The sequence below is a fragment of the Drosophila bipectinata genome, chromosome 3R, assembly GCF_030179905.1.
Source record: "Drosophila bipectinata strain 14024-0381.07 chromosome 3R, DbipHiC1v2, whole genome shotgun sequence".
NCBI lineage: Eukaryota > Metazoa > Arthropoda > Insecta > Diptera > Drosophilidae > Drosophila > Drosophila bipectinata.
This window is the reverse complement of record NC_091739.1, coordinates 16,292,815-16,317,729: the sequence shown is the minus strand read 5'-3', so window position 1 is coordinate 16,317,729 and position 24,915 is coordinate 16,292,815. Positions and strand designations below refer to the sequence as shown.

Sequence of the window (24,915 nt, the reverse complement as noted above, 5' to 3'; positions counted from 1 at the left end):
TCGAAGAATAAAAACAACATTTTTGGGGAGATATTTGATGGGAAAGAAGCGAAAGCAACCCACATTGCAAAAATGCTTTTGTTTTCTTTTCCAAAAATTACATACATACTTCTGTTTATACAGATTCCCCTCTTTATGGTTCTAGAAGCCTATGATTTCTAGTTCTAATTGGTGTGAAATTTTTTCCAGTGAATTTACGGCTCTGAGATGTTTTGGAATCACCTTCGATTAGTTTTGTTTATTTACAAAATGCAAATAAATTATTTCGATACGCTTGGCTGAGCAATATGAAGGCTACCGATTCGCAATAGAAGGGAAATATTCTCGAGAATTGAGAAATCCGGTATATAGATTTATATCTTATCAAAATTTTCTTTAAATGGAAAGTTAGTTTTTACAATCTGGGACTGTTTTATGAGTACTAGCGGAAGCAATAGTTTATGATTACTGGTTTCTAACGTTATGATTCATTTTCATTATTTCATTTTGTTTTGAAATATTGGTTTTATAATGGGAATGGTCTCTTCCCTTGAAATAAATATTTATAAATCTACTTTTCATTCAAGTTTTAAATAAAATGAGGAATCTTGCCAGGTTCTCTAACCTCTCGAATAAAAGATCATTTATTCCCCCAATTTCAGTCAATTGTGAGAGGCACAACGTGCTTATATAAAATTAACGAACGTAACCTTTGTGGAGACGAGAGGTTGTTCAACTTGATGGCGAAAAAATAAAGCAATCATGTAAATTATATGCCGAATCGGAGGCCGCAAAAAAGCGCAATAAATTAAGCAAAACTCAGCGAGTGTGCTTGCAAAAAAAAAAAATTAACTTTTAATAGCCAGCTCCCAGATCCCGGCTCCCCAAAAGACACATGAAACATAAATAGGAGAGGCAGGAGCAACAACAACAACAACAAACTCAAGAGATGAAGATTAAATCAGACAGGGGACTGGGGGGCGGGGGAGAGACACACACAGAAGAATAGAAAATCTAAAAGTAAACTGTGTATGTGCACAACTACCTGTACAAGGTGCCAGAGCGGGATGGCCGCAAACCGGTATGCCAAACAATCGGAACCGAGGAAGAAACGCGAAGAAGACACAGACTATAAGAAAATAATGTTAACTAAAAACAAAGCAACAACTAAGTGAGATAGCAATGCAAAACGGTGGAGAGAGGTGGAGAAAGGCGACAGTTAGCAGGCGGCGAATCTGGGGCCCAAAACGGAACCAAGAAAGTGCAACAAGCGCCCCAACAACAACAACAACACACACACACAACAAGTATTTTTGTCATCAGCCCCATCGTTTGATGCATGCCTTCATTTTCGCACGAATTCCACCTACGGTTGGCTGGGGAGCCTCACTTATTTATAAACAACAACTATTTGGGGCTCACCTGGATGGCTGCTGGCTGGAATTCTCGGATTTTCAGATGCTGGGATGACTTTGGGTGGATAGTAACAATCTCACTTGCATTTGTCGCCGTGATTTTCACCTGCTTCTTCTTCTTGTTATTGCTTCTTTTTATTTATTTATTTTTCATCTCTTTTTGGTTGAATTTCCTCGCAAAAGCAAAAGCAAAATAAAAACATAAACTCACAAAAACACCACACTTCTACACGTACACGTCCACACGTACACACTGACAACGGCGACGTAAACACGGAGAGCGGGAGAAAACGGAAAGTGCGATTGCAAACAAACACTTGTGCAACTGAGACTGCGATTCTCTTCAAGTTTTAGCGGCAACAAGAGGCAAAAATTAATTTCATTTATCATCCACAAATAGACACTTTTCTCGGCAAATCCGCGTGTCGTCCGTAAAAACAAGTAAAAACAATTTCTGTAGCCTCTCGAAACTTATATTTCCAACTTGCGATACGTTCCTGCCTCTCGCGAAGAGCTCTCAGCGAAGACTGACAGCGCCGCCCAATCAGCTGTACTAATCGCCCTCAAACATGTTGCGGAAAATGTTGCATTCAACATCCAACAAGAAAGTTGCCATATTTTGTACATTTTTATTCCTTGCCAAAAATATTTATCACATTCTGAATATGTTCTGCTTTTCTTTAAGTCTTCTACATTTATTTGACCCTAAATTCCATTTAATACGGTTTTTTTTTCAAAGATTTTTTGAAGAAACACTTTGTTGTTTGGAGTTGCCACCTCTATTAAAAAAGGTGGAACAGCTGTTAGTCATAAACACGAAAGCACAACAAATAACAATATTCAGTGGAATGTAAGAAATAACAATAATTAATTATTGAAGTATTTTTCCACCCTGGCTGACTAACAAGATGCAATGGAGTTAACGCTGGAGAAAAAGTTGCAGGGATTTCAACTGGTGGCCCAGGAAAAGGTAAATATTACGAAATTAGCTCTCGTTTCCTTATAAACACTACTCCCATTTCAGCTGCAAGCCATATTGTGTTCCATTCCTGGAAAAAAAGAGCTAATCTTGGAGCCAGCACTTATCAAGCCCCTGGAACATGTATGCACAGCATCCTGGTTGAAGTGGGTGTTCAATCAATGATGGGGAAACACTCACTTATTAGCAAATAAATTTCAGGTTGAAAGGAATCCAGAGAATCTACAAACATGATGCTGCCCAGAGCCTCCCTCGATCGGCCGACCAGGTGCACATCTACATGATCCGCAGTGTCTTGGGCACATTCACCACACTGATGCAGCAGCTACAACCTCTGGCTCTGGCGGAGGTGCCGGACATCTCCATGAAGATGTATCATATAGTGTGCGTTCCCAGCTGCTACTCATACTTTCAAACCCTCTTGGAGCAGATGGGACTCTGGGGTCTGGTGCAACTGCATCACTACAATTGGGATTTTATCTACTTCGATCAAGGAGTGCTGAGCCTGGAGTTACCGAACGTAGGTGCCATCAACATTCCAAAGCCCGAAATAATGAAGATCCATTCCCTAACAGCTGTACGAGTGCGTCTATCTGCAAGGAAACACCTCGCCTTTGCCGCCTGTGGCTCAAAGTCTGAGGGTGCTGCAAATGGTGTCTGGCCGTCCACCCGTGATTCTCTCCTATGGACACCACTCGGCGCAGTTAGTGGATATGATTCACGCGCTGGGTAAACTGCCAGAGCCCACCCCCTCGGCAGAATACGGCGCCTGGCTAATCATCGACAGGGACAAGGACTATCCAGCCAGTTTGCTAACACCAGCAATTTATGCAGGTCTTCTCCTCGAAGTTTTCCAGCAACGATCTGGTGAAGTACTGGTGGACAACTCAAAAAATAAAATCAGTGACCAACGCGTGGAGTTGCTTCAAGGAAGGACACAGATAAAGAGTTTGGCCCAGTCCCCGAAGCCTTGCTCTATTCGCCTGAACTCCACTGCCGATGAGATTTACGGGGACAATCGATACAAGCACTTCGCTCAAGTTAGCAGCTTAATTCGCGCCCAAGTCAAGGCATTAGGCTTGGAGCTCCAAAAGTTAAACGACATGAAACTGGAGGAGATGCACGACTACGTGGCCAGGAAGCTGCCCAAACTCACCGAGCTAAAATCAAAAGTACTTCGACATCTTAATGCGAGTGAGATTGTGATAAAAATGATGGGAAACTTTCGAAAGCTGCAAACTCTGGAGGAGGATATTCTCAATAACGTGTCGAGGAAAAAATTGCTGGGCGAGATTGATGAACTGCTCACCACCGATGGCCAACGTTTCAACACGCTCCGCTTACTGTGTCTACTTCACCATTGTGCCGGAGTAGCCCCAGAAGAATTACAGATGTTTGCCAGGAACTATTGCAATCTGGTTGGTCACCAAGAATTGAGTGTATTCCAGCGACTGGCCCAGGCAGGATTGTTGCCTCATCTTCTGCCCGAGAAGAAAGCACCAACGAAGCTACTCTCCAACCTGCCGCTTCCCAAGTTCCAGCAAACTGAATTTCAAGCCAATGCTAATCGCTTACGGCTTCTTACATCTTTTGGCGACGGTCAGGATGGCGGTGGTTCTTCCAAAAATCAGGCTTCCAACATGCAATCCTGTCCCAGTTTCGTTTTCAACGGCACCTATATCCCTCTAGTGGCGCAGCTTTGTTCGATTCTCCTAAAAAGTAACAATGCGGATGAAGTTTCTACAAAGTTGACCATGATTGATGGACTTACCCTGCACTTGGACAGCGGGAAAACTACTCCAAAGGCCTATGCCACCCAAATAAAAACTACCAGCAGTACCCACCAGGATGTTTTCCCCCTGAAACTTAGGAATCTCTTTATTTTCGTTGTGGGAGGAGCCAGTTACGCAGAGATCGCCGCCTGTGATTTTGTGGCCAAGCAGACAGGAGCACAGATTACGGTAGCCTCTGATTCCCTAATGGCCGGCAGTGATTTTATTGCCGCCGCTTTTAATAATTGACCAATATTTAAGTTACTAATATTTACAGACAAATTTGGAACTTGCGTTGTATATTTTGTAACACATCCCATAATTCTCTTTGTTATAAATGACTTTAACTTTTTACATATTTTTTGTGAAAAACATTTAATGCAGAATAGAGAGTGTATAGAAAAATCATTTAGGGTATTCCGCTTGATGATCTGATGAAAATTGGCCGAGATATGGATATCTCTGTGGGGCCCATTGCCGTTCCGAGGCATTTCCCCATTTCCAAGGGGGAGGCCATGGGAAAAATTGACAAAAAATGGATCCAAAATTTCGATTGGTGGTTTTAATGCAGATTGATAGAGAATCGATCTAGAAAGCGATTAAGGTATTCCGCTTGATGATCTGATGAAAATTGGCCGAGATATGGATATCTCTGTGGGGCCCTTATGCCGTTCCCAGGCATTTCCCCATTTCCAAGGGAGTCCATGGAAAAAATTGACAAAAAATGGATCCAAAATTTCGATTGGTGGTTTTAATGCAGATTGATAGAGAATCGATCTAGAAAGCGATTAAGGTATTCCGCTTGATGATCTGATGAAAATTGGCCGAGATATGGATATCTCTGTGGGGCCCTTATGCCGTTCCCAGGCATTTCCCCATTTCCAAGGGAGTCTATGGAAAAAATTGACAAAAAATGGATCCAAAATTTCGATTGGAGGTTTTAATGCAGATTGATAGAGAATCGATCTAGAAAGCGATTAAGTTATTCCGCTTGATGATCTGATGAAAATTGGCCGAGATATGGATATCTCTGTGGGGCCCTTTTGCCGTTCCCAGGCATTTCCCCATTTCCAAGGGAGTCCATGGAAAAAATTGACAAAAAATGGATCCAAAATTTCGATTGGAGGTTTTAATGCAGATTGATAGAGAATCGATCTAGAAAGCGATTAAGTTATTCCGCTTGATGATCTGATGAAAATTGGCCGAGATATGGATATCTCTGGAGATATGGATATCTCTCCATATGGAGATATGGATTCGAAAATTCGATTCGAGGTTTTAATGCAGATTGATAGAGAATCGATCTAGAAAGCGATTAAAGTATTCCGCTTGATGATCTGATGAAAATTGGCCAAGATATGGATATCTCTGTGGGGCCCTTATGCCGTTTCCAGGCATTTCCCCATTTCCAAGGGAGTCCATGGAAAAAATTGACAAAAAATGGATTCGAAAATTCGATTCGAGGTTTTAATGCAGATTGATAGAGAATCGATCTAGAAAGCGATTAAAGTATTCCGCTTGATGATCTGATGAAAATTGGCCGAGATATGGATATCTCTGTGGGGCCCTTATGCCGTTCCCAGGCATTTCCCCATTTCCAAGGGAGTCCATGGAAAAAATTGACAAAAAATGGATCCAAAATTTCGATTGGTGGTTTTAATGCAGATTGATAGAGAATCGATCTAGAAAGCGATTAAGGTATTCCGCTTGATGATCTGATGAAAATTGGCCGAGATATGGATATCTCTGTGGGGCCCTTATGCCGTTCCCAGGCACATCCCCATTTTCAAGGGAGTCCATGGAAAAAATTGGAAAAAAATGGATTCGAAAATTCGATTCGAGGTTTTAATGCAGATTGATAGGGAATCGATCTAGAAAGCGATTAAGGTATTCCGCTTGATGATCTGATGAAAATTGGCCGAGATATGGATATCTCTGTGGGGCCCTTATGCCGTTCCCAGGCATTTCCCCATTTCCAAGGGAGTCCATGGAAAAAATTGACAAAAAATGGATCCAAAATTTCGATTGGAAGTTTTAATGCAGATTGATAGAGAATCGATCTAGAAAGCGATTAAGGTATTCCGCTTGATGATCTGATGAAAATTGGCCGAGATATGGATATCTCTGTGGGGCCCTTATGCCGTTCCCAGGCATTTCCCCATTTCCAAGGGAGTCCATGGAAAAAATTGGAAAAAAATGGATCCAAAATTTCGATTGGAGGTTTTAATGCAGATTGATAGAGAATCGATCTAGAAAGCGATTAAGGTATTCCGCTTGATGATCTGATGAAAATTGGCCGAGATATGGATATCTCTGTGGGGCCCTTATGCCGTTCCCAGGCATTTCCCCATTTCCAACGGAGTCCATGGAAAAAATTGACAAAAAATGGATCCAAAATTTCGATTGGTGGTTTTAATGCAGATTGATAGAGAATCGATCTAGAAAGCGATTAAGGTATTCCGCTTGATGATCTGATGAAAATTGGCCGAGATATGGATATCTCTGTGGGGCCCTTATGCCGTTCCCAGGCACATCCCCATTTTCAAGGGAGTCCATGGAAAAAATTGGAAAAAAATGGATTCGAAAATTCGATTCGAGGTTTTAATGCAGATTGATAGGGAATCGATCTAGAAAGCGATTAAGGTATTCCGCTTGATGATCTGATGAAAATTGGCCGAGATATGGATATCTCTGTGGGGCCCTTATGCCGTTCCCAGGCATTTCCCCATTTCCAAGGGAGTCCATGGAAAAAATTGACAAAAAATGGCCGAGATATGGATATCTCTGTGGGGCCCTTATGCCGTTCCCAGGCATTTCCCCATTTCCAAGGGAGTCCATGGAAAAAATTGGAAAAAAATGGATCCAAAATTTCGATTGGAGGTTTTAATGCAGATTGATAGAGAATCGATCTAGAAAGCGATTAAGGTATTCCGCTTGATGATCTGATGAAAATTGGCCGAGATATGGATATCTCTGTGGGGCCCTTATGCCGTTCCCAGGCATTTCCCCATTTCCAAGGGAGTCCATGGAAAAAATTGACAAAAAATGGATCCAAAATTTCGATTGGTGGTTTTAATGCAGATTGATAGAGAATCGATCTAGAAAGCGATTAAGGTATTCCGCTTGATGATCTGATGAAAATTGGCCGAGATATGGATATCTCTGTGGGGCCCTTATGCCGTTCCCAGGCACATCCCCATTTTCAAGGGAGTCCATGGAAAAAATTGGAAAAAAATGGATTCGAAAATTCGATTCGAGGTTTTAATGCAGATTGATAGGGAATCGATCTAGAAAGCGATTAAGGTATTCCGCTTGATGATCTGATGAAAATTGGCCGAGATATGGATATCTCTGTGGGGCCCTTATGCCGTTCCCAGGCATTTCCCCATTTCCAAGGGAGTCCATGGAAAAAATTGACAAAAAATGGATCCAAAATTTCGATTGGTGGTTTTAATGCAGATTGATAGAGAATCGATCTAGAAAGCGATTAAGGTATTCCGCTTGATGATCTGATGAAAATTGACCGAGATATGGATATCTCTGTGGGGCCCTTATGCCGTTCCCAGGCACATCCCCATTTTCAAGGGAGTCCATGGAAAAAATTAGAAAAAAATGGATTCGAAAATTCGATTCGAGGTTTTAATGCAGATTGATAGGGAATCGATCTAGAAAGCGATTAAGGTATTCCGCTTGATGATCTGATGAAAATTGGCCGAGATATGGATATCTCTGTGGGGCCCTTATGCCGTTCCCAGGCATTTCCCCATTTCCAACGGAGTCCATGGAAAAAATTGACAAAAAATGGATCCAAAATTTCGATTGGTGGTTTTAATGCAGATTGATAGAGAATCGATCTAGAAAGCGATTAAGGTATTCCGCTTGATGATCTGATGAAAATTGGCCGAGATATGGATATCTCTGTGGGGCCCTTATGCCGTTCCCAGGCATTTCCCCATTTCCAAGGGAGTCCATGGAAAAAATTGGAAAAAAATGGATCCAAAATTTCGATTGGAGGTTTTAATGCAGATTGATAGAGAATCGATCTAGAAAGCGATTAAGGTATTCCGCTTGATGATCTGATGAAAATTGGCCGAGATATGGATATCTCTGTGGGGCCCTTATGCCGTTCCCAGGCATTTCCCCATTTCCAAGGGAGTCCATGGAAAAAATTGACAAAAAATGGATCCAAAATTTCGATTGGAAGTTTTAATGCAGATTGATAGAGAATCGATCTAGAAAGCGATTAAGGTATTCCGCTTGATGATCTGATGAAAATTGGCCGAGATATGGATATCTCTGTGGGGCCCTTATGCCGTTCCCAGGCATTTCCCCATTTCCAAGGGAGTCCATGGAAAAAATTGGAAAAAAATGGATCCAAAATTTCGATTGGAGGTTTTAATGCAGATTGATAGAGAATCGATCTAGAAAGCGATTAAGGTATTCCGCTTGATGATCTGATGAAAATTGGCCGAGATATGGATATCTCTGTGGGGCCCTTATGCCGTTCCCAGGCATTTCCCCATTTCCAACGGAGTCCATGGAAAAAATTGACAAAAAATGGATCCAAAATTTCGATTGGTGGTTTTAATGCAGATTGATAGAGAATCGATCTAGAAAGCGATTAAGGTATTCCGCTTGATGATCTGATGAAAATTGGCCGAGATATGGATATCTCTGTGGGGCCCTTATGCCGTTCCCAGGCACATCCCCATTTTCAAGGGAGTCCATGGAAAAAATTGGAAAAAAATGGATTCGAAAATTCGATTCGAGGTTTTAATGCAGATTGATAGGGAATCGATCTAGAAAGCGATTAAGGTATTCCGCTTGATGATCTGATGAAAATTGGCCGAGATATGGATATCTCTGTGGGGCCCTTATGCCGTTCCCAGGCATTTCCCCATTTCCAAGGGAGTCCATGGAAAAAATTGACAAAAAATGGATCCAAAATTTCGATTGGTGGTTTTAATGCAGATTGATAGAGAATCGATCTAGAAAGCGATTAAGGTATTCCGCTTGATGATCTGATGAAAATTGGCCGAGATATGGATATCTCTGTGGGGCCCTTATGCCGTTCCCAGGCACATCCCCATTTTCAAGGGAGTCCATGGAAAAAATTGGAAAAAAATGGATTCGAAAATTCGATTCGAGGTTTTAATGCAGATTGATAGGGAATCGATCTAGAAAGCGATTAAGGTATTCCGCTTGATGATCTGATGAAAATTGGCCGAGATATGGATATCTCTGTGGGGCCCTTATGCCGTTCCCAGGCATTTCCCCATTTCCAAGGGAGTCCATGGAAAAAATTGACAAAAAATGGATCCAAAATTTCGATTGGAAGTTTTAATGCAGATTGATAGAGAATCGATCTAGAAAGCGATTAAGGTATTCCGCTTGATGATCTGATGAAAATTGGCCGAGATATGGATATCTCTGTGGGGCCCTTATGCCGTTCCCAGGCACATCCCCATTTTCAAGGGAGTCCATGGAAAAAATTGGAAAAAAATGGATTCGAAAATTCGATTCGAGGTTTTAATGCAGATTGATAGGGAATCGATCTAGAAAGCGATTAAGGTATTCCGCTTGATGATCTGATGAAAATTGGCCGAGATATGGATATCTCTGTGGGGCCCTTATGCCGTTCCCAGGCATTTCCCCATTTCCAAGGGAGTCCATGGAAAAAATTGACAAAAAATGGATCCAAAATTTCGATTGGAAGTTTTAATGCAGATTGATAGAGAATCGATCTAGAAAGCGATTAAGGTATCCCGCTTGATGATCGGATGGAAATTGGCCGAGATATGAATATCGCTGTAGGGCCCTTATGCCGTTTCCAGGTATATCCCCATTTTCAAGGGAGTCCATGGGGAAAATTGACAAAAATTGGATCCAAAATTTCGATTGGAGGTTTTAATGCATATTAATAGAGAATCGATTAAGAAAACTTTTAAGGTACTCCGCTTAATGATTAGATAAAAATTGGCCGAGATATGGATATCTCTGTGGGGCCCTTATGCCGTTCCGAGGCCTTTCCCCATTTTCAAGAAATCTTTGGAAAAAATGTACAAAATATCAAATCTATGTTTGTCTAAAATTTTATTAAACATTGATAATCAATTAAAGCCATATACCAACATCATGAAGGAAAACCAATTCGGGTAATTAGACGGAAGTGCTAACGTTAATGGCTTGACTGCGAACCCGTCATTCCTGGCACACGGTAGAGGAGCTCGCCATCGTCATCGTAGTAGGCATCCTCCACCCGATAAGTGGCTCCTGGTCGACGAAGTTTTCGGGGAATAACAATTTGAGTCTTAACCTGAGTGATCTCGTATTTACGCTGGTCTGCGGCACTAATAACGACCTCACTACTCTCAAATTTGGGGACAAAGCTGGGTAGGAATCCAGTGCCCGTGGGGTTTTCCGGAAGGGCGGGTACGGAGATCTTAGCTTCGGAGGTTGATTCTACCACATTAAGTTCCTTAAGCTCTTGCAGGCGCATTTTCTTTTTATTTCGAATTTTATCGAGCAGATAGGTTTCTTCCTCAGCGGCAGAGGCAGGAGGATCGTACCCAGATGGTAGTTGAGGTTGTGGCTGGTCATGAACTGGGTTATTCTTACTTCCAAGTAGTTTTCTAAACTCGTTGCCTTGGGGAACAGGCAATTGTGACTTTGTGGGCCATTCTTCAGGATTAAACTCCTTCAAATCTTGTTTCCGCCTTTCGCTAAAGTTCTGCAGATGCTCCAAAAGAGCTTGGGGCAGATTGAAGGTATTTTTCCCATGTCTGAGCTGCTGCCAATTCCGGATTACACTTTCGTCGTGAGTACGGATTCGTTGGACACTTCTGGGACGCCATTTCGCACGCAAAATCTTTTCGACAATTTCTTGGGTAGCCGGGAAACTCTCTGCCAACCGTTCGACACTCCATTCTTCGGGATCTCGTTGGTGGAGTAATTTTATCTGCTCTTTTTCGGCGTGAAACAGGAGGTTTGGCAGTTTTGCATCCCTGAAGTACTTATGCTTGATCATATACTGACGGATCCGATCGCGATGCTGTTTTATTTCTTGTTCGTGTTGCCTATGAGTTTTCTGGACATCCATGAAATCCGATTCCAAGTCAGCATAATCTTCCCTAGCATCATTCGTTTTCAAAGGGTGCTCCTGCTGTAGCTGCTGCAGCTGGTATCCCAGACCAGGATTGGCACGACGGGGAGCACGAGCCAGGAGACTGAAGATGGATGTGTGGAAACAGCGTTGGATAATCCTTGCTGTCATGTCGTTGGATAATAAACAAAATCTGACCAATTTCCCATGTTAGCTCCAGGGTTGCCACTCCCTGTTATTTTGTGTTTATAAAAAGAGAGAAATAGTATCGATAGTTGGGCTAAATTAAGCAAAAGTTCAAAAATTAGGTCATATGATCACAAACTTGAAAAGGTCAATGAGTTCACATTTAAAACATTTTAATAAAAATTCTACGAATTGGAAAAACAATCTCTTCCTTTTTTAAGCCGATGACTATCGATAAGAACTCATCGAAAAAAATGGCAATCCTGTCGCTTTAATGTTTTGTAGCTCTTTTGCAGACGTTTTGTTGTTTCTCGCCGGTAACTTTTTTTGTTGAATATAAACCGAAAAAGCGTTATTTGATGGCCAGCAACGAGCCCGGTGGCGGGAACTTTATGGACGAGTTCGAGGAGGCCTTCCAGTCCTGCCTTCTATCGCTGACCAAACAGGAACCCAATTCAGGGACAAACAAGGAGGAAATCGAACTAGATGTCCAAAAAACTACAAACCGATTCATCGACGTGGCTCGTCAAATGGAGGCATTCTTCCTTCAGAAGCGATTCCTTGTGTCCACATTGAAGCCCTACATGCTGATTAAGGACGAGAACCAAGACCTGAGCATCGAGATTCAGAGAAAAGAGGCGCTTCTGCAGAAACATTACAATCGCTTGGAGGAGTGGAAAGCCTGCCTTTCAGACATCCAGCAAGGTGTCCATAGCCGTCCCACCCCGCCCATCGGATCTGGAATGATGCAGGGAGCAGGCGGCATGCCGCCTATGGGAGGAGTTCCCCCCAGACCAGGAATGATGCCGGGAATGGGTCCCGGAGCCGGCGGTATGGCTCCCATAGGAGCCATGCAACCAAGTCCACAGCACATGCTTCAGGCCCAGCAGATGCAGCTCCGCATGATGGGAAAACTGCCACCGAAATAATGGTGGGGTTGCAGAAATTGGCAGGGGTTTCACCTTAGTATGTAACTTTGTACAGAACCTGTATCTCAATGTAGTTCAATAAAAACATTTTATATATCTAAAAAAAACAACGCAAGAAGCAATTGTCTTTCGGTTAAATATTGATCTGAGATTCATTTAACAATAAATTCAATAAATAAATAATATGAAAAACAGCCCACAGCCGATTTCGGCCGTTCCGACTTATATACTGCGTGCAAAGGAAAGAAGGGTATGTGCAAAGCTTAAATTCGATTGCTTTAAAACTGACAGACGGACATGCTCATATGAACTTACATAGATGATCCTGATCAAGAATACATATACTTTATAGGGTCGGAAATGTCTCCTTAACTGCTTGGGAAAAAAAGTCAAAGGTCGTCGACAGGGAAATAATAAAATTCCAACGGAAAAAAAGTATATAAAAAATAAAATTCATAAAAAAAAAATAAGAGGACAGTCGTGTTCGATTGGCTGGCTTGATGTACAGACCACAGGAAAAAAAATAATAAAAGAATAAATTCACAAACAAAAAAAAATAAGAAAATTAGAGGCAGTCGATGGTGAGCCCGATAACGAAATTCCAACGAATAAAGGGATATAAAACAAATATTCACAAAAAATAATTAAATAAGATGACGGTAATCGGAAAAATAATTCCAGTTCCAATTCCGATCCAGACCAGTCACTTCTATATACCACCACTAACCATACAGCATATAGACAACCCATTTCATACAACGAAAATGGACGCAAAAATTTCTTGCGACAGGCCCCAGCAGGCCCCAGAGCGGATTTCTTACGCTCATCGTTCGTTCATCTTACGCTCATTCTCTCATTAAATTTTTTCTGTTTCTCAGTCTCTAAACGGAGCGCGATGAAGAAGGTTGGCCTGCGCTTCGGTTGATCTTTGTATGTATGCGTGTCACACATTCACATACATGGGTGTATGTGTGCGTGCGATTTCGTTTCGAAGCCAGCGCACAAAATTTTGATTTTTCTTACTTTTAAGGCTTGCTACCCTAACAAAATTCGGGTATTCGTATTTGATGAAATGACAAAAGAAATTATATTATTTTTTTTATTATTTCAGCATACGTTTTTAATTTATTTAAGAATAAGATTAAGTGTTAGTAGTAAAATGTTTTCTGTATATATATTTTTACGAATCATTAAAAATCAATATACTGAGAAAGTGTCAGAGTATATTTCGGTCGGAGTCACTTAAAGCGCCGATTGCTTTTAAGTTTTTGTTGTTCTGCAAGAGGCTTGTGCATGCCTACTCTAACGATGGAATGATTTTTAGGGGAGGGTGAAGACACGAAAACAGCTGATGGACTTGTTTACCTTTTTTGTTTACAATTTTTCAGGCACTTATTATTTTGGGTTATTGTGAGATTTAATTAAATTATTGTCGTTAATTTAATAATTTCCTTATATATTTTGGAACTTTAAAAAGTAATTTAATTCTTCACCCGTCTTCACCCTCCCTTAAAAATCATTCCATCGTTAGAGTAGGCATGCACAAGCCTCTTGCAGAACAACAAAAACTTAAAAGCAATCGGCGCTTTAAGTGACTCCGACTGAAATATACTCTGACACATTCTCAGTATATTGATTTTTAATGATTCGTAAAAATATATATGCAGAAAACATTTTACTACTAACACTTAATCTAATTCCTAAATAAATTAAAAATGTATAATAAATAATAAATGTATAATAATAATAAATTTCTTTCGTCATTTCATCAAATAACGAATACCCGAATTTTGTTAGGGTAGCAAGCCTGAAAAGTAAGAAAAATCCAAATTTTGTGCGCTGGCTTCGAAACGAAATCGTACGCACACAAACACCCGTGTATGTGAATGTGTGACACGCATACATACAAAGATCAACCGAAGCGCAGGCCAACCTTCTTCATCGCGCTCCGTTTAGAGACTGAGAAACAGAAAAAATTTAATGAGAGAATGAGCGTAAGATGAACGAACGATGAGCGTAAGAAATCCGCTCTGGGGCCTGCTGGGGCCTGTCGCAAGAAATTTTTGCGTCCATTTTCGTTGTATGAAATGGGTTGTCTATATGCTGTATGGTTAGTGATACCACCCAAAAAAAGAAATAAATACATTCACAAAAAAAATAATAAAATAAGTCAAAGGTCGTGGATAAAGAAATAATGAAATCCCAACGGAAAAAAGGGATATAAAAAATAATATTCACAAAAAAATAAGAGGACACCCATGTTTCATTGACAAGCTTGATAACCAAGGCATGGGAGGGAAAATATATTATTGAAAGATTTAAAGAATAAATTCACAACAAAAAAAAATAATAAAATAAGAGACAGTCGATGGTGAGCCCGATAACAAAATTGCAACAAATAAAAGGATATAAAACAAATATTCACAAGAAAAAATAAGAGAACGGCGATCAACAAAACCAGTCTTCTGTCTTCCAAATACCATTCAAAATGAAGTCAAAGATCGTGGATAAAGAAATAATGAAACTCCAACGGAAAAAAAAAAAAAATTATCACAAAAAATAATTAAATAAGATGACGGCGTTCCGAAAAACAATTCACCAGTCCACGGTAGAGTCCACCCAGACCAAACCCCAAACAATATAGAAACAAAATAAATAAAAAAGAAAAAAGGGTCAAGATAAATTGAGCTTCGCACAGCTTAGACTCTAAGACTGAGACAAAAAATATATTTTTTAGATTTTTTGTCTATTTTTCGTAGTTGTCCTGACGTTACTTTTATATTTTTTTTAGTTACTGTTTCATTGCCACTGCCAAGTGCCTGTGCCATCCTAAGCCAAATACCTGTGATATCGAAAAAACCATCTTAAGATTTTCAAAATTTTCGAAAACCTTCCGTTTACATATATCATTGGCAGGCTTGATCAACAAGCCGGAGGGAAATAATATTATTGAAAGATTTAAAGAATAAATTCACAAAAAGAAAATAAGAAAATGAGTCAAAAATCGTGGATAAAGAAAATTTTGAAATCCCAACGTAGAGAAAATATTTAAAGGATATTAAAACTATCACAAAAAAAAAATTAAATAAGAAAGCGGAGATCCGAAAAATAATTCACCAGTCCAAGGATGAGACCACCCAGAACAAACCCCAAAAAACATAGAAACAAAATAAATAAAAAAGGTTCAAGATAAATTGAGCTCCGCACAGCTTGGAGCATTGAAGACGAATGAACTAAATTGGAGTCGAAAACGTCGGGAACGATTGTATGACCCATCAAAGCCTACTTGATCCTAAAAAAAGTTTAAAACGAAAACGTAACCCTCTTACCTTTAGACAGGTCACTCTGACCACCGAAAGCTATGAGATTTCGAGTTTTCAGGTTAAGAACATGAAACTTTTCAAAATCAATATGATAACAAGTTGGACTGATTCTAAAAAACCTCAATAGGGATCACAGACTATATGTATATTTTATAATATCATACCAAAAGAAACCGCCATTTAACTGCAATAACATATATGAGTGTACGTTATTCCTTTCTTGGTTTATTATGACTTTAGAAAACAGCATTAATGGATGAAGAGAATTGTGGTTTTATTCATAATATCTGTGCCATTTATTGTTTGTCGCGTGTTAAATAATTTCTTGCACTCGATAGTCGAGAGAGCATTTATTATTATTATTATTTATATAGATGTGTATCTATGTGGTTTATAACTATCAGGCCTATTCCAGCTTCATTGGGCGCATGGAATTCTTTTCAATTTATATCTTTATTAAGAATCTGTCTGTTGGACAATAACTGAACTGTGTCTTGACTCGAACCCACATCATATGTGTAGCCACTCACTTCATCCTTTGGGATATGTGGCGGCTATTATACTTGAATATAGTTTGAAAAAGCTGGAATAGACCTGTGAGGATTTGAATCATGAGTTATATTTTATTTAATTGTTTCTGGTATCTAATTTACGACTACACACAATGGATTAGGACAGTTATGAACGTAAGCATCGCCTCGCAAATTTATTGTATACTTTAAGAATTATTTAATAAGTTGAGAAAAACTATAATCTTACTCGGGTAAGGGATAAGGTAATTGGTAAATATGTAGGTAGGATTAAACCATATTTGTAAATTTTTGTCCAAAGGAAATAACGACGAAGTCGACGAATTACCTACTATTCAATTAAAAGTAACCATTTCCGTTGGCTTCCTTAGCTTTCTCTAATCGATCTCGTATACCTTGTCCGGTTCGAAACCTGGAGCCGAGGCAGCTGATCCAGTCGCTGGTCCCTCTCCAGTCCCTGCACCCATTCCCATCGCCATACCAGGTCCGCCACTACCCTGATTGTAGCCCGCTGCCGAGGGATTCTGGTTGGCGTAGAGTAGCGGATTCATGTACATCCCACTGGGATGCACGATGTTGGCGTGCAGATTGAGCAAATCCTTGTACATGGTTGGATCACTGTTGTTCATTTCGTTGTAGAGCTGCTGCAGGTAGCTGGGCACCAGCTGGATGACCTGGTTCTGGGTTAGCTCTTTATGGTCTTTGGCTATCTTCATGTTAAGCAGCTGCAACAGGATGTCCGTTCGGAAGCCGAAGATCTTGCTGGATGTCACGCTTCCCGAAGCGTTTCCAAACTGTCCCATCACCTGGTTGCCGAAGGCGTTCCGATCATAGCTCATATACTGTGAGGCTTGCACTGTTCGTGTTTTCTCTGCTTCATATTCGGCCCAGGCCGATTTCCGCTCCTCCTCAGTTAGATTTTCGTGCTCCTCCTGCTCCAGCAGGGAGTCATGTTCATGATACTTGAATATAAGCTTTTCATGCTCGCTCAGGAGTTCAGCGAATAGCCTATCCTTAGGCAGAATTGGCATTTCTCTCTCCATGCTCGGGTTCAGTTCGTACGTGTATAGCTCCATTAAATCCGTTTGGTTGTAGTGCCGCGAAATCTGCTGCTCGTCAATCACCCGCTTAGCGGTGGCCTGCTTGGCCACCTGACGCTCATACACCTTCTGTTCCATGGTACCCATGGCTATCAATCGGTAGATATAACAAGGTTTTATCTGTCCAAACCGATACACCCGGAATATGCTCTGTGTATCGTGTGAGGGATTCCATGAGACGTCGAAGATCACCACGCGATTGGCTGCCGTCAAATTGATGCCCAAGCCCCCCGCACGTGTGGAGATAAGGAAGAGGCGCGCCCGCAAATTGGTTAAATTGTTGAATTGCTTGCACATAGCCTCGCGCTGTTCCACACTGCAGCTTCCGTCCAGCCGAAAATAGTCCTTGCCGATGGTCCAGCAACCCTTGAAGTCTCCAACGTCTCCTGCAAAGGATTTTAGATTAAAAATAGTGTAAAAATACGACTAGAAGGCCTACCTTCAAACTCATAGTTTTTGGTGTTGCTGTCCACCAAAGAGAGGAAATGCTCGATGACGTCCAGCGACTGCAGGGACTGGGAGAATACCAACAGCTTGTCGCCAATAGCCTCACACTGCTGCAATAGCCTCAGCAATATAACTAGCTTGGGGGAATGGTGTACATTGTTCAGCTCTCGCTCCTCAACGAACGGCTTCCACCACTCGGAGGGATCGTCCTTCTCTCGGCTCGCCGCACCTCCAGTTTCGCCCAACATTTCCAGATCGGAATCGCTATCGGGACTTTTGGCTTTTTCGTTGCGAGTCTTGCGTTTTTTCGTCTTTTGTGCGCTGGCCGCCAAGCCCGACATACTGGCATCAGATTTAAAGGACTCGCCACTGTCCGATGAATTGGAAGCGGCTTCCTCTTCATCCGTCTCGTCGCAGATAAACCCTTCCATGTCGGAGTCGTCGTTGCTCAACAGCCGCTTTGCGATCACAATGTCGCTGTTAACCCTCAGATTCATGGGATGCGTCCAAATTCGGCGCAAGTCCTGGAAATCCTGGAACAAACGCGCCCCCTTTCCACAAATGTCGGAGCCGGCCTGATCCCGGTGTGTTGTCATGTAGTAACCGTACAGCTTCTGTTGCAATTCAGATAATGTCGTGTAGACCACATACTCGTGCTTCGGCGGCAAATACGGGGCCAGGACAGAGTAATCCCTGCGCTGGATGCACCCCTCGAGCAGCTTGTGCAGAATGTGGGATCGGTGCTTCATGAGTCGCAGATCCCGTTCCGTCGAATCCGTGTACTGGCCATTGCTAATAGGGTTTACGAAGCGGTTCATGTACTCCTTATACGTGCCCAACAGATTGGGCTTTACAAATTGTATCATACAATAGTCTGGAATACATTAAATGGTTATTAATGAACCCAAGCTCATTATAATTAACTTACATTCTCTGAGATTATTTTGTAGCGGGGTGCCGGTAAGGACAATCCGCCGTTTGGTGCGCATCCTGGTCACAGCCTTGCTGATCGACGTCTTCTCGTTCTTGAGCAGATGCCCCTCGTCGCAGACGACCAGATCTGGCCCGGGGTCAACTAGCGCCTGTTGCAGCTGCTCGCGCTGCTTCTTCCGAAGGCCCTTCGCTTTTTCGTTGGCCAAGATGCGGTACATATCGTAGCCGAGGATGCAAACGCCGCCATCGGTGAACCACTCGTTTAGCTTGAAGATGCGCGTTGGCTTATCTTTGTAGCGGGATATGTCGTACACCTCGATGTCCTTTCGGTTAGCGAACTTCATCCAGTGGATGAACTCCCGTGCCCAGTTGTTCACTGTGCTCAACGGCGAAATAACCAGAACTCGATCCACGCCTGTTCGACGCGTATTGATCAACAGGGTGTGCGACAAGGTAACCACCTGTAGGGTTTTGCCCAAACCCATGCAGTGGGCCAAGATGCAGCCAGAACCAGCCTTCTCCTGGCTGTCCTTCAGCGTTTCAAAGCAAGCATCCCACATGAACTTGACACCCGCCACTTGATGGGGCTTTAGCTTCTTGAGAAGACCTTTGTCCACCTGCAGAAGGGCCTTTTTGGATTCCTCATCGAAGTCGAGAACCAGTTCGGTGATCTCCACACTCTCAGACTTCTCAAATATGCGATTGTACAGTTTCTGACGCTCCTCGATGCGCTTCCTACGATCCTCCTCCTCCTTGCCAGCTTCCTTAGTGCTTACATCCAAATCCTTGGTCTTAATTATCTTCCTAATGTGCTTTCGCTTGTTTTTCGCCTTTTCATCGTCCCCGTCGCTATCGTCGCTGGAATTTTTCTTGATCCGCTTGCGCTTCTTTTTCTGCTGCTTCTGGTCCGGCTCAAAGTCGGAGGAACCTTTGTCAGAGTCACTTTTCTGTTTTCGACGCTTTCTCTGCGGCATCACCTCACTGTCGCTGCTATTGTTGGCCACCTCCTCATCCTCCTTGTTTTCATCGTCTTCGCCTTCGGACTTCCTCTCCTCCTCATCCTCCCCGTCAGTAGCAGGCGCCTCGTAGTCCGAATCCTCCTCACTCTCGCTCTTAGTTCGCCGACTTGGTCTGCTCTTCTTAGAAGTAGTGGCCGCTTCCGCCTCAGATTCGGAGCTCATTTTGCGATTTGTTTGAACGCTTTTAGGTAGTGACACTCGTTTCAAGCGAACCAGGCAGCGTTTAACACTTAAGTTGATTTTTTTCTTAGCTGGCTTAGGAGGCTCTGAAGGTTTTTTGGCGGCTTTTGATGGAACCAACGGGACAAGCAGCTCCTCGTCCTCTAAGTCCTCAGAACTGTCGCTTAGCTCAATGATAGGGCTCTTATTGCCGGTCTGGCGAGAAGGCCTAGCTGGGCGCTTATTTGGTTCAAGTTCGGTATTCTCGCTTGAAACAATATTCAAGTTTCTCCTGGGTGTAATTTTGGTTCGTATCTTTTTGGCAGGAGTGGCCAGCAACTTTTCTAGCGGCACAATACGAATTTGTCCCACGGCAGGCTTCTGTCTGTGATCCAGTTCCGAATCCTCCTCGGATTGAAAATCTACAGCCGGAGATTCTGAGGTGTTGCTTTTGGTGCTTTCCTCTGAGCTGCTGCCTTTGGAGCTTCCCTTGGATCCAGCTGTATCGACATCTTTTGTGGACTTTGGATTCCGTTGGTTTCTTTTCGAATCACGTTCCTGGACGCTGGATGATTCAGTTTCTGAAGAGGATTCTGCACTGGAACTGGGGCTCGTGTTGGATGCGTTCTTTCCCATAGGTGACCGGTGGCCAGCAGCTTCTTAGCCCTGATCTTCGGTATATCTCTGCAAGAAAAGATAGTTACTCGGTTACTTTTTTTTTAAAGCTATTATGTTAGTTTTTGCCGCGCGTTCTACTCGTGTCTTTCTTTGCCGTTTTTTTCCTCGGCCTCTTTTTCTCCGCTTCGCTTGTCTTCTTCTTTTTTTTTGCAATTTGCGTCTGCCACACTTTTCCGTGGCGTCGGCACCTCAGCTGCATGTATTATTAATGCAAAAAGGGGCTATCTTCGGCTTCGTACCCAGCCAACCCAGTTCTTTTGCCACGCCCAAGGAGCCGGATTACCTCCTACAGCCTTTTTGTAGGCTCCATAGCTAATATTTTGACTAAATCCACTCTCGTTTGCGAATTTTGATTTGTTAATTTCGCCGCACAAACTTCTTGGTATACACAACCCGGCCAGTGTTGTACAACGAATATGCCAGCCCACATGAACCAGTGTCCGAAAGCGGTAATATCCGCCTTACTGGCAAGGCCAAGACGGTTTGTTATTGTTCTTCTTCTTCTCACCGCAAACGTGTTAAATTTTTGTTGACTATATTTACATTAAAAACCAAGACATTCATGGCTGCAGAAGTGTCCCAATTGCTGCTGGCGGTGATCCAAGGCATAGCAAACGGCGCGACAAACGATGACCTGACCAAAGCACTTCCTGACATTGCACCAGCCACCCGGGTGGAAGCCCTAAATATTTTACTGCAACAAGGTGGAATCGAAATCCTGAAGAAGGGCGAAAAGCTGGTGTACCGCGCCCGCGACCCAGAGAAAAAGAGCGCCCTGCCAAAGGATGCCGATAATGAGGAGAAGGTCGTTTACGGTATCGTCGAGGAGGGCGGCAATAAGGGAATCTGGATCCGGGATATTCGCATGAAGTCTAATTTAAATATGATCCAGCTGAACAAGATCCTCAAAAACCTGGAGACCAAAAAGCTTATTAAGGCTGTAAAGTCGGTGAACGTAAGAGTGTTTCTCCCCATATCTTCGCAGTACTTTCATCCATTTGAATTCGCAGGCTAGCAAAAAGAAGGTATACATGCTGTACAATCTGGAGCCTGATCTCTCGATCACTGGAGGCGCTTGGTACCAGGATCAGGACTTTGAGGTTGAGTTTGTCGACGTTCTCAATCAGCAATGTCTACGCTTTCTGCAAATGAAGCGCGATGGTGCGGAGAAAAAGCGCGAAGGTCCCCTGGCCTTCAAGCAGATGTCCTGCTGCACAGTAAACGAGGTGCACAAATTCATATCGGATCTGGGCATCAGCAAGGTTAACCTAGCAGAAGCTGATCTGGAAACGATCCTTAAAACTGTCGTATACGATGGAAACGCCGAACGAGTGCGTCTGCAGGATGGTTCTTTTGTCTATCGAGCTGTGAACTCTCCTCTGGCACCGACTGGCCTGGTGCAGATGCCATGCGGGATATGCCCGGTGATAAAGAACTGCTCAAATTGCGGGGATGTAACAGCTATAACCTGTGAATATATGCGAGACTGGTTGGATTGAAAAAGTAGAATAAATTAAAACTTAATTTATTTTATCATGGCATTTTTATTACAATATGGAGAATATGGCAGATAGATGAACAATATTAGGAAAATATGGCATATATAATAATATTATTATTTTATAATAATATTATTTATTATTATTAATATTATCATAATATATTATAATGAATATGGTAGAGTTTATCCAAACATATTCCACCCGGCATCCAACATTTTCCAACAGTTTTGAAAATTCAAAGAAAAGAATAAATGATAATAAATAGGTTTCAAGTTTAATATCATAAAGATTATAATTAACTACAATTATAATTAACAATTTTGAAGTTTATAAGAACCTATGATTTTATATTTCAAAAAATTGATTGATAGAACAACGGTATTTTTGAAAAAAGAAAAAATACATTTCAGTATATTGCACCGCCCGTCTGCGGTCACACTGGATACGTGGCTGATGAATTAGGAAAAGGAACAACAAGTTTGCAAAAAGTGGCAAAGCACATAAAAACCGACAAAACCTTTATACTATGCAATAGACCCCTGCCCCGCACCAAGTGCACTTCTCGCATCGCCTAGCAATCGTCTCGATATCCTCCAAAAATGGGTCTGTGCAAGTGCCCCAAACGACTGGTGACGAATCAGTTCTGCTTCGAACACCGCGTCAACGTCTGCGAACATTGTATGGTCCAATCACACCCAAAGGTAGGCCGAGTGGGTGTATTCAATAGGCCGTTATTTATATATTTACTTTCTATGCTGGCAGTGCATCGTGCAATCGTATCTTCAGTGGCTGCGGGATAGCGACTACATATCCAACTGCACACTGTGCGGCACCACACTGGAGCAGGGTGACTGTGTGCGTCTGGTCTGCTACCGTAAGGAGTCCCTCTACCGCTAACTCGTTTTATATCCTTTTATAACTGATCCTAATGTTTCAGATGTATATCATTGGGACTGCTTGAATGCTCGGCAAGCTGCACTGCCCGCCAATACAGCGCCGCGTGGCCACCAGTGCCCCGCCTGCAGCGTGGAGATCTTTCCCAATTCCAACCTTGTATCTCCCGTGGCAGAGGCGCTGAAAAACTTCCTTGCTCAGGTGAACTGGGGCCGAAACGGCTTGGGACTAGCTCTGGTAAGCTAAGAGTCGAGCTTTAAAAATTTCCAATTTAAAACGATGGGTTCATCTTCAGCTCTCCGATGATCAGAGTAGTGGAAGTAGTTTGATTAAGCCAAAGGTGGCAGCAAGTCAAGCTTCAGTCAGCAACATGACCAAAGTGCACCACATTCATTCCGGTGGAGAGCGTGAGCGGACGAAGCCCAACGGCCACGACGCCCAGAGTCCACATTCCGTACTCCTAATGGACGCCTTTAATCCGCCTAGCGCAGGGGACTACGGTAGAAAATCATTACTGGGTTGATCCAGAAGTATGTACTAATGTCACCTCTTCCAACAGCGAGCAGCCGACGACCTCTTCTGCCACGTCAGTCTCCAATTGGCGGAACGGATCGGGATGATAATAAATACCAGCGCCGTACGCCCGCAGAGCTTTTTTCGCGTTGGACGAGGCGCTGGTATGCGCCCTCCTCTCGGCCACCTTGGCGTCGCACGTGGTTCCTGGTTCTTGCCGGGATGCTAACCTTTGTGTTGTTCATCTACATAATGGCCTGGTTGGGGCGTGGCGGAACCGACACAATGGACGAGGGATGGAACAACCCTAATCCCCAGCCACAGCCGCACTACGAGTAGCAGAGCAGCATTACGAAGTGTATACATACGTATCCAATCCCTCTCCCGCAAAGAATACAATTTTTACAGCTACATATTTATATAACCTAAATTGCAACGCGAAATAATCCAAAATGTGTGTCTTTTTGTATAAAGAAATTTAGTATGTGATATTCTAATCAGCATGGGGCTTTAAGGTTTGGACATCGCTTGTCTTGGCCTGAACCGGACGCTTTGATGGTGTGGCTGCCTGCGCCTGTTTGCGCTTCGGTGCATCTAATACTTCATCATATTCGTGCAACTTCTTTGCCAAAAAGTACATCTCGGCCAGAGCAATGATTAGTGCCACAATCACGCCCAACAGTATACGAAAGCCGAATGGCAATGGTCCCACCATCAGGTTAACTCCAAAGAAGCCAAACGTAAAACCAGCGGCCACCGAGAAGATGAACTGAACTACGGCAATGATTTGTTTGTTCAGGCTCTTGACTGAAATGTGATAGAGAGTTAAGGAAAGGTCTGAAAATATATTAACTAGATTCCCCTACGCTGATAGGCGACGGTGTCCTCGGGGTAGTTCTTTAGGCCAGCGTCCACGTTCTTGGTCATCTTCTGGTACTCTCTGTTATGCTGCTCCTCTCGCAGACGTTGACAGCGTGCTTCCAGATCCGGATTGCGTGGCTTGAACTCATTCTCGGGCAAAATTAGGTCACAGGTCTCGATTAACTCGTGCAAGAACACCTCACTAACTTCGCTCTTGCGAAGCTCATCCAAGGTATCCTTCAGCCAGTGGATGTCTTCTAAAAACAGAACCATCTTGTGCTGTTCAGGTGGCTTCTCATCGTCTTCGACTTCGGGTAAGTTGGTTGCGACAGGCTTCTCTGGACTTTCGTCTATATCGGATGTGAGATTTTCCAGCAGTTTGTAATCAATCTTCGGACGCTTTATGACATTCTTCTGGGGGTTGATTATCTTTGTACTGAGGGGCAAAGAGTAGCCCTTCTGGTTCATTATATTGGCCACGTTCTTGGGAACTTCATGATAGTGCTGCTTGTGCTCCTCCAGAAAGTCTAGCAGCTTCTGCGAGGGTAACAGGCGCACCCTGGTATCTACGATCGATGACTTAAGCATGGCCGG

General features: G+C 42.7%; 8 protein-coding genes across 9 annotated transcripts in view; 4 read left to right on the top strand and 4 right to left on the bottom strand.

Moving 5' to 3' along the window:
- Fur1 (Furin 1) overlaps positions 1 to 1,937 on the bottom strand; it is a 112,865-nt gene extending 110,928 nt beyond the window's left edge. Inside the window, exon 1 of one of the 2 annotated variants that reach the window (XM_017248947.3) lies at positions 1,402 to 1,937. The gene's annotated coding sequence lies outside the window, so the exon portion shown is untranslated. The remainder of the gene's footprint in view (positions 1 to 1,401) is intronic. The other variant, XM_070282192.1, reaches the window with a different exon arrangement.
- Positions 1,938 to 2,189: 252 nt separating this feature from the next.
- Vps33B (vacuolar protein sorting 33B) lies at positions 2,190 to 4,533 on the top strand. Its single transcript, XM_017248690.3, has 4 exons — positions 2,190 to 2,364; positions 2,419 to 2,519; positions 2,575 to 2,893; positions 2,949 to 4,533. The coding sequence occupies exons 1-4, from the start codon at positions 2,308 to 2,310 to the stop codon at positions 4,392 to 4,394; spliced, it is 1,923 nt and encodes a 640-aa protein (XP_017104179.2). The 5' UTR covers positions 2,190 to 2,307; the 3' UTR covers positions 4,395 to 4,533.
- A 5,711-nt stretch (positions 4,534 to 10,244) lies between these two features.
- On the bottom strand, positions 10,245 to 11,479 carry LOC108130333 (uncharacterized). The gene has a single exon (XM_017248730.3). It carries the CDS (start codon positions 11,416 to 11,418, stop codon positions 10,324 to 10,326), a length of 1,095 nt encoding a protein of 364 aa, XP_017104219.2. The 5' UTR covers positions 11,419 to 11,479; the 3' UTR covers positions 10,245 to 10,323.
- Positions 11,480 to 11,700: 221 nt separating this feature from the next.
- On the top strand, positions 11,701 to 12,472 carry MED28 (mediator complex subunit 28). Its single transcript, XM_017248760.3, has one exon. The coding sequence runs from the start codon at positions 11,793 to 11,795 to the stop codon at positions 12,360 to 12,362; it is 570 nt and encodes a 189-aa protein (XP_017104249.2). The 5' UTR covers positions 11,701 to 11,792; the 3' UTR covers positions 12,363 to 12,472.
- A 3,466-nt stretch (positions 12,473 to 15,938) lies between these two features.
- On the bottom strand, positions 15,939 to 20,973 carry XNP (ATRX chromatin remodeler XNP). Its single transcript, XM_017249157.3, has 4 exons — positions 20,835 to 20,973; positions 18,691 to 20,557; positions 17,755 to 18,636; positions 15,939 to 17,701 (listed from the first exon to the last, which is right to left on the bottom strand). Exons 2-4 carry the CDS (start codon positions 20,507 to 20,509, stop codon positions 16,593 to 16,595), a joined length of 3,810 nt encoding a protein of 1,269 aa, XP_017104646.2. The 5' UTR covers positions 20,510 to 20,557; positions 20,835 to 20,973; the 3' UTR covers positions 15,939 to 16,592.
- Positions 20,974 to 21,041: 68 nt separating this feature from the next.
- Polr3F (RNA polymerase III subunit F) lies at positions 21,042 to 22,069 on the top strand. Its single transcript, XM_017249158.3, has 2 exons — positions 21,042 to 21,506; positions 21,562 to 22,069. The coding sequence occupies exons 1-2, from the start codon at positions 21,114 to 21,116 to the stop codon at positions 22,048 to 22,050; spliced, it is 882 nt and encodes a 293-aa protein (XP_017104647.1). The 5' UTR covers positions 21,042 to 21,113; the 3' UTR covers positions 22,051 to 22,069.
- Positions 22,070 to 22,469: 400 nt separating this feature from the next.
- On the top strand, positions 22,470 to 23,913 carry LOC108130636 (zinc finger protein-like 1 homolog). The gene is made up of 5 exons (XM_017249198.3): positions 22,470 to 22,754; positions 22,816 to 22,927; positions 22,991 to 23,184; positions 23,243 to 23,447; positions 23,507 to 23,913. Exons 1-5 carry the CDS (start codon positions 22,653 to 22,655, stop codon positions 23,797 to 23,799), a joined length of 906 nt encoding a protein of 301 aa, XP_017104687.2. The 5' UTR covers positions 22,470 to 22,652; the 3' UTR covers positions 23,800 to 23,913.
- Positions 23,860 to 24,909, bottom strand: LOC108130637 (uncharacterized). Its single transcript, XM_017249199.2, has 2 exons — positions 24,327 to 24,909; positions 23,860 to 24,267 (listed from the first exon to the last, which is right to left on the bottom strand). The coding sequence occupies exons 1-2, from the start codon at positions 24,907 to 24,909 to the stop codon at positions 23,954 to 23,956; spliced, it is 897 nt and encodes a 298-aa protein (XP_017104688.2). The 3' UTR covers positions 23,860 to 23,953.
- Positions 24,910 to 24,915: the final 6 nt, after the last annotated feature.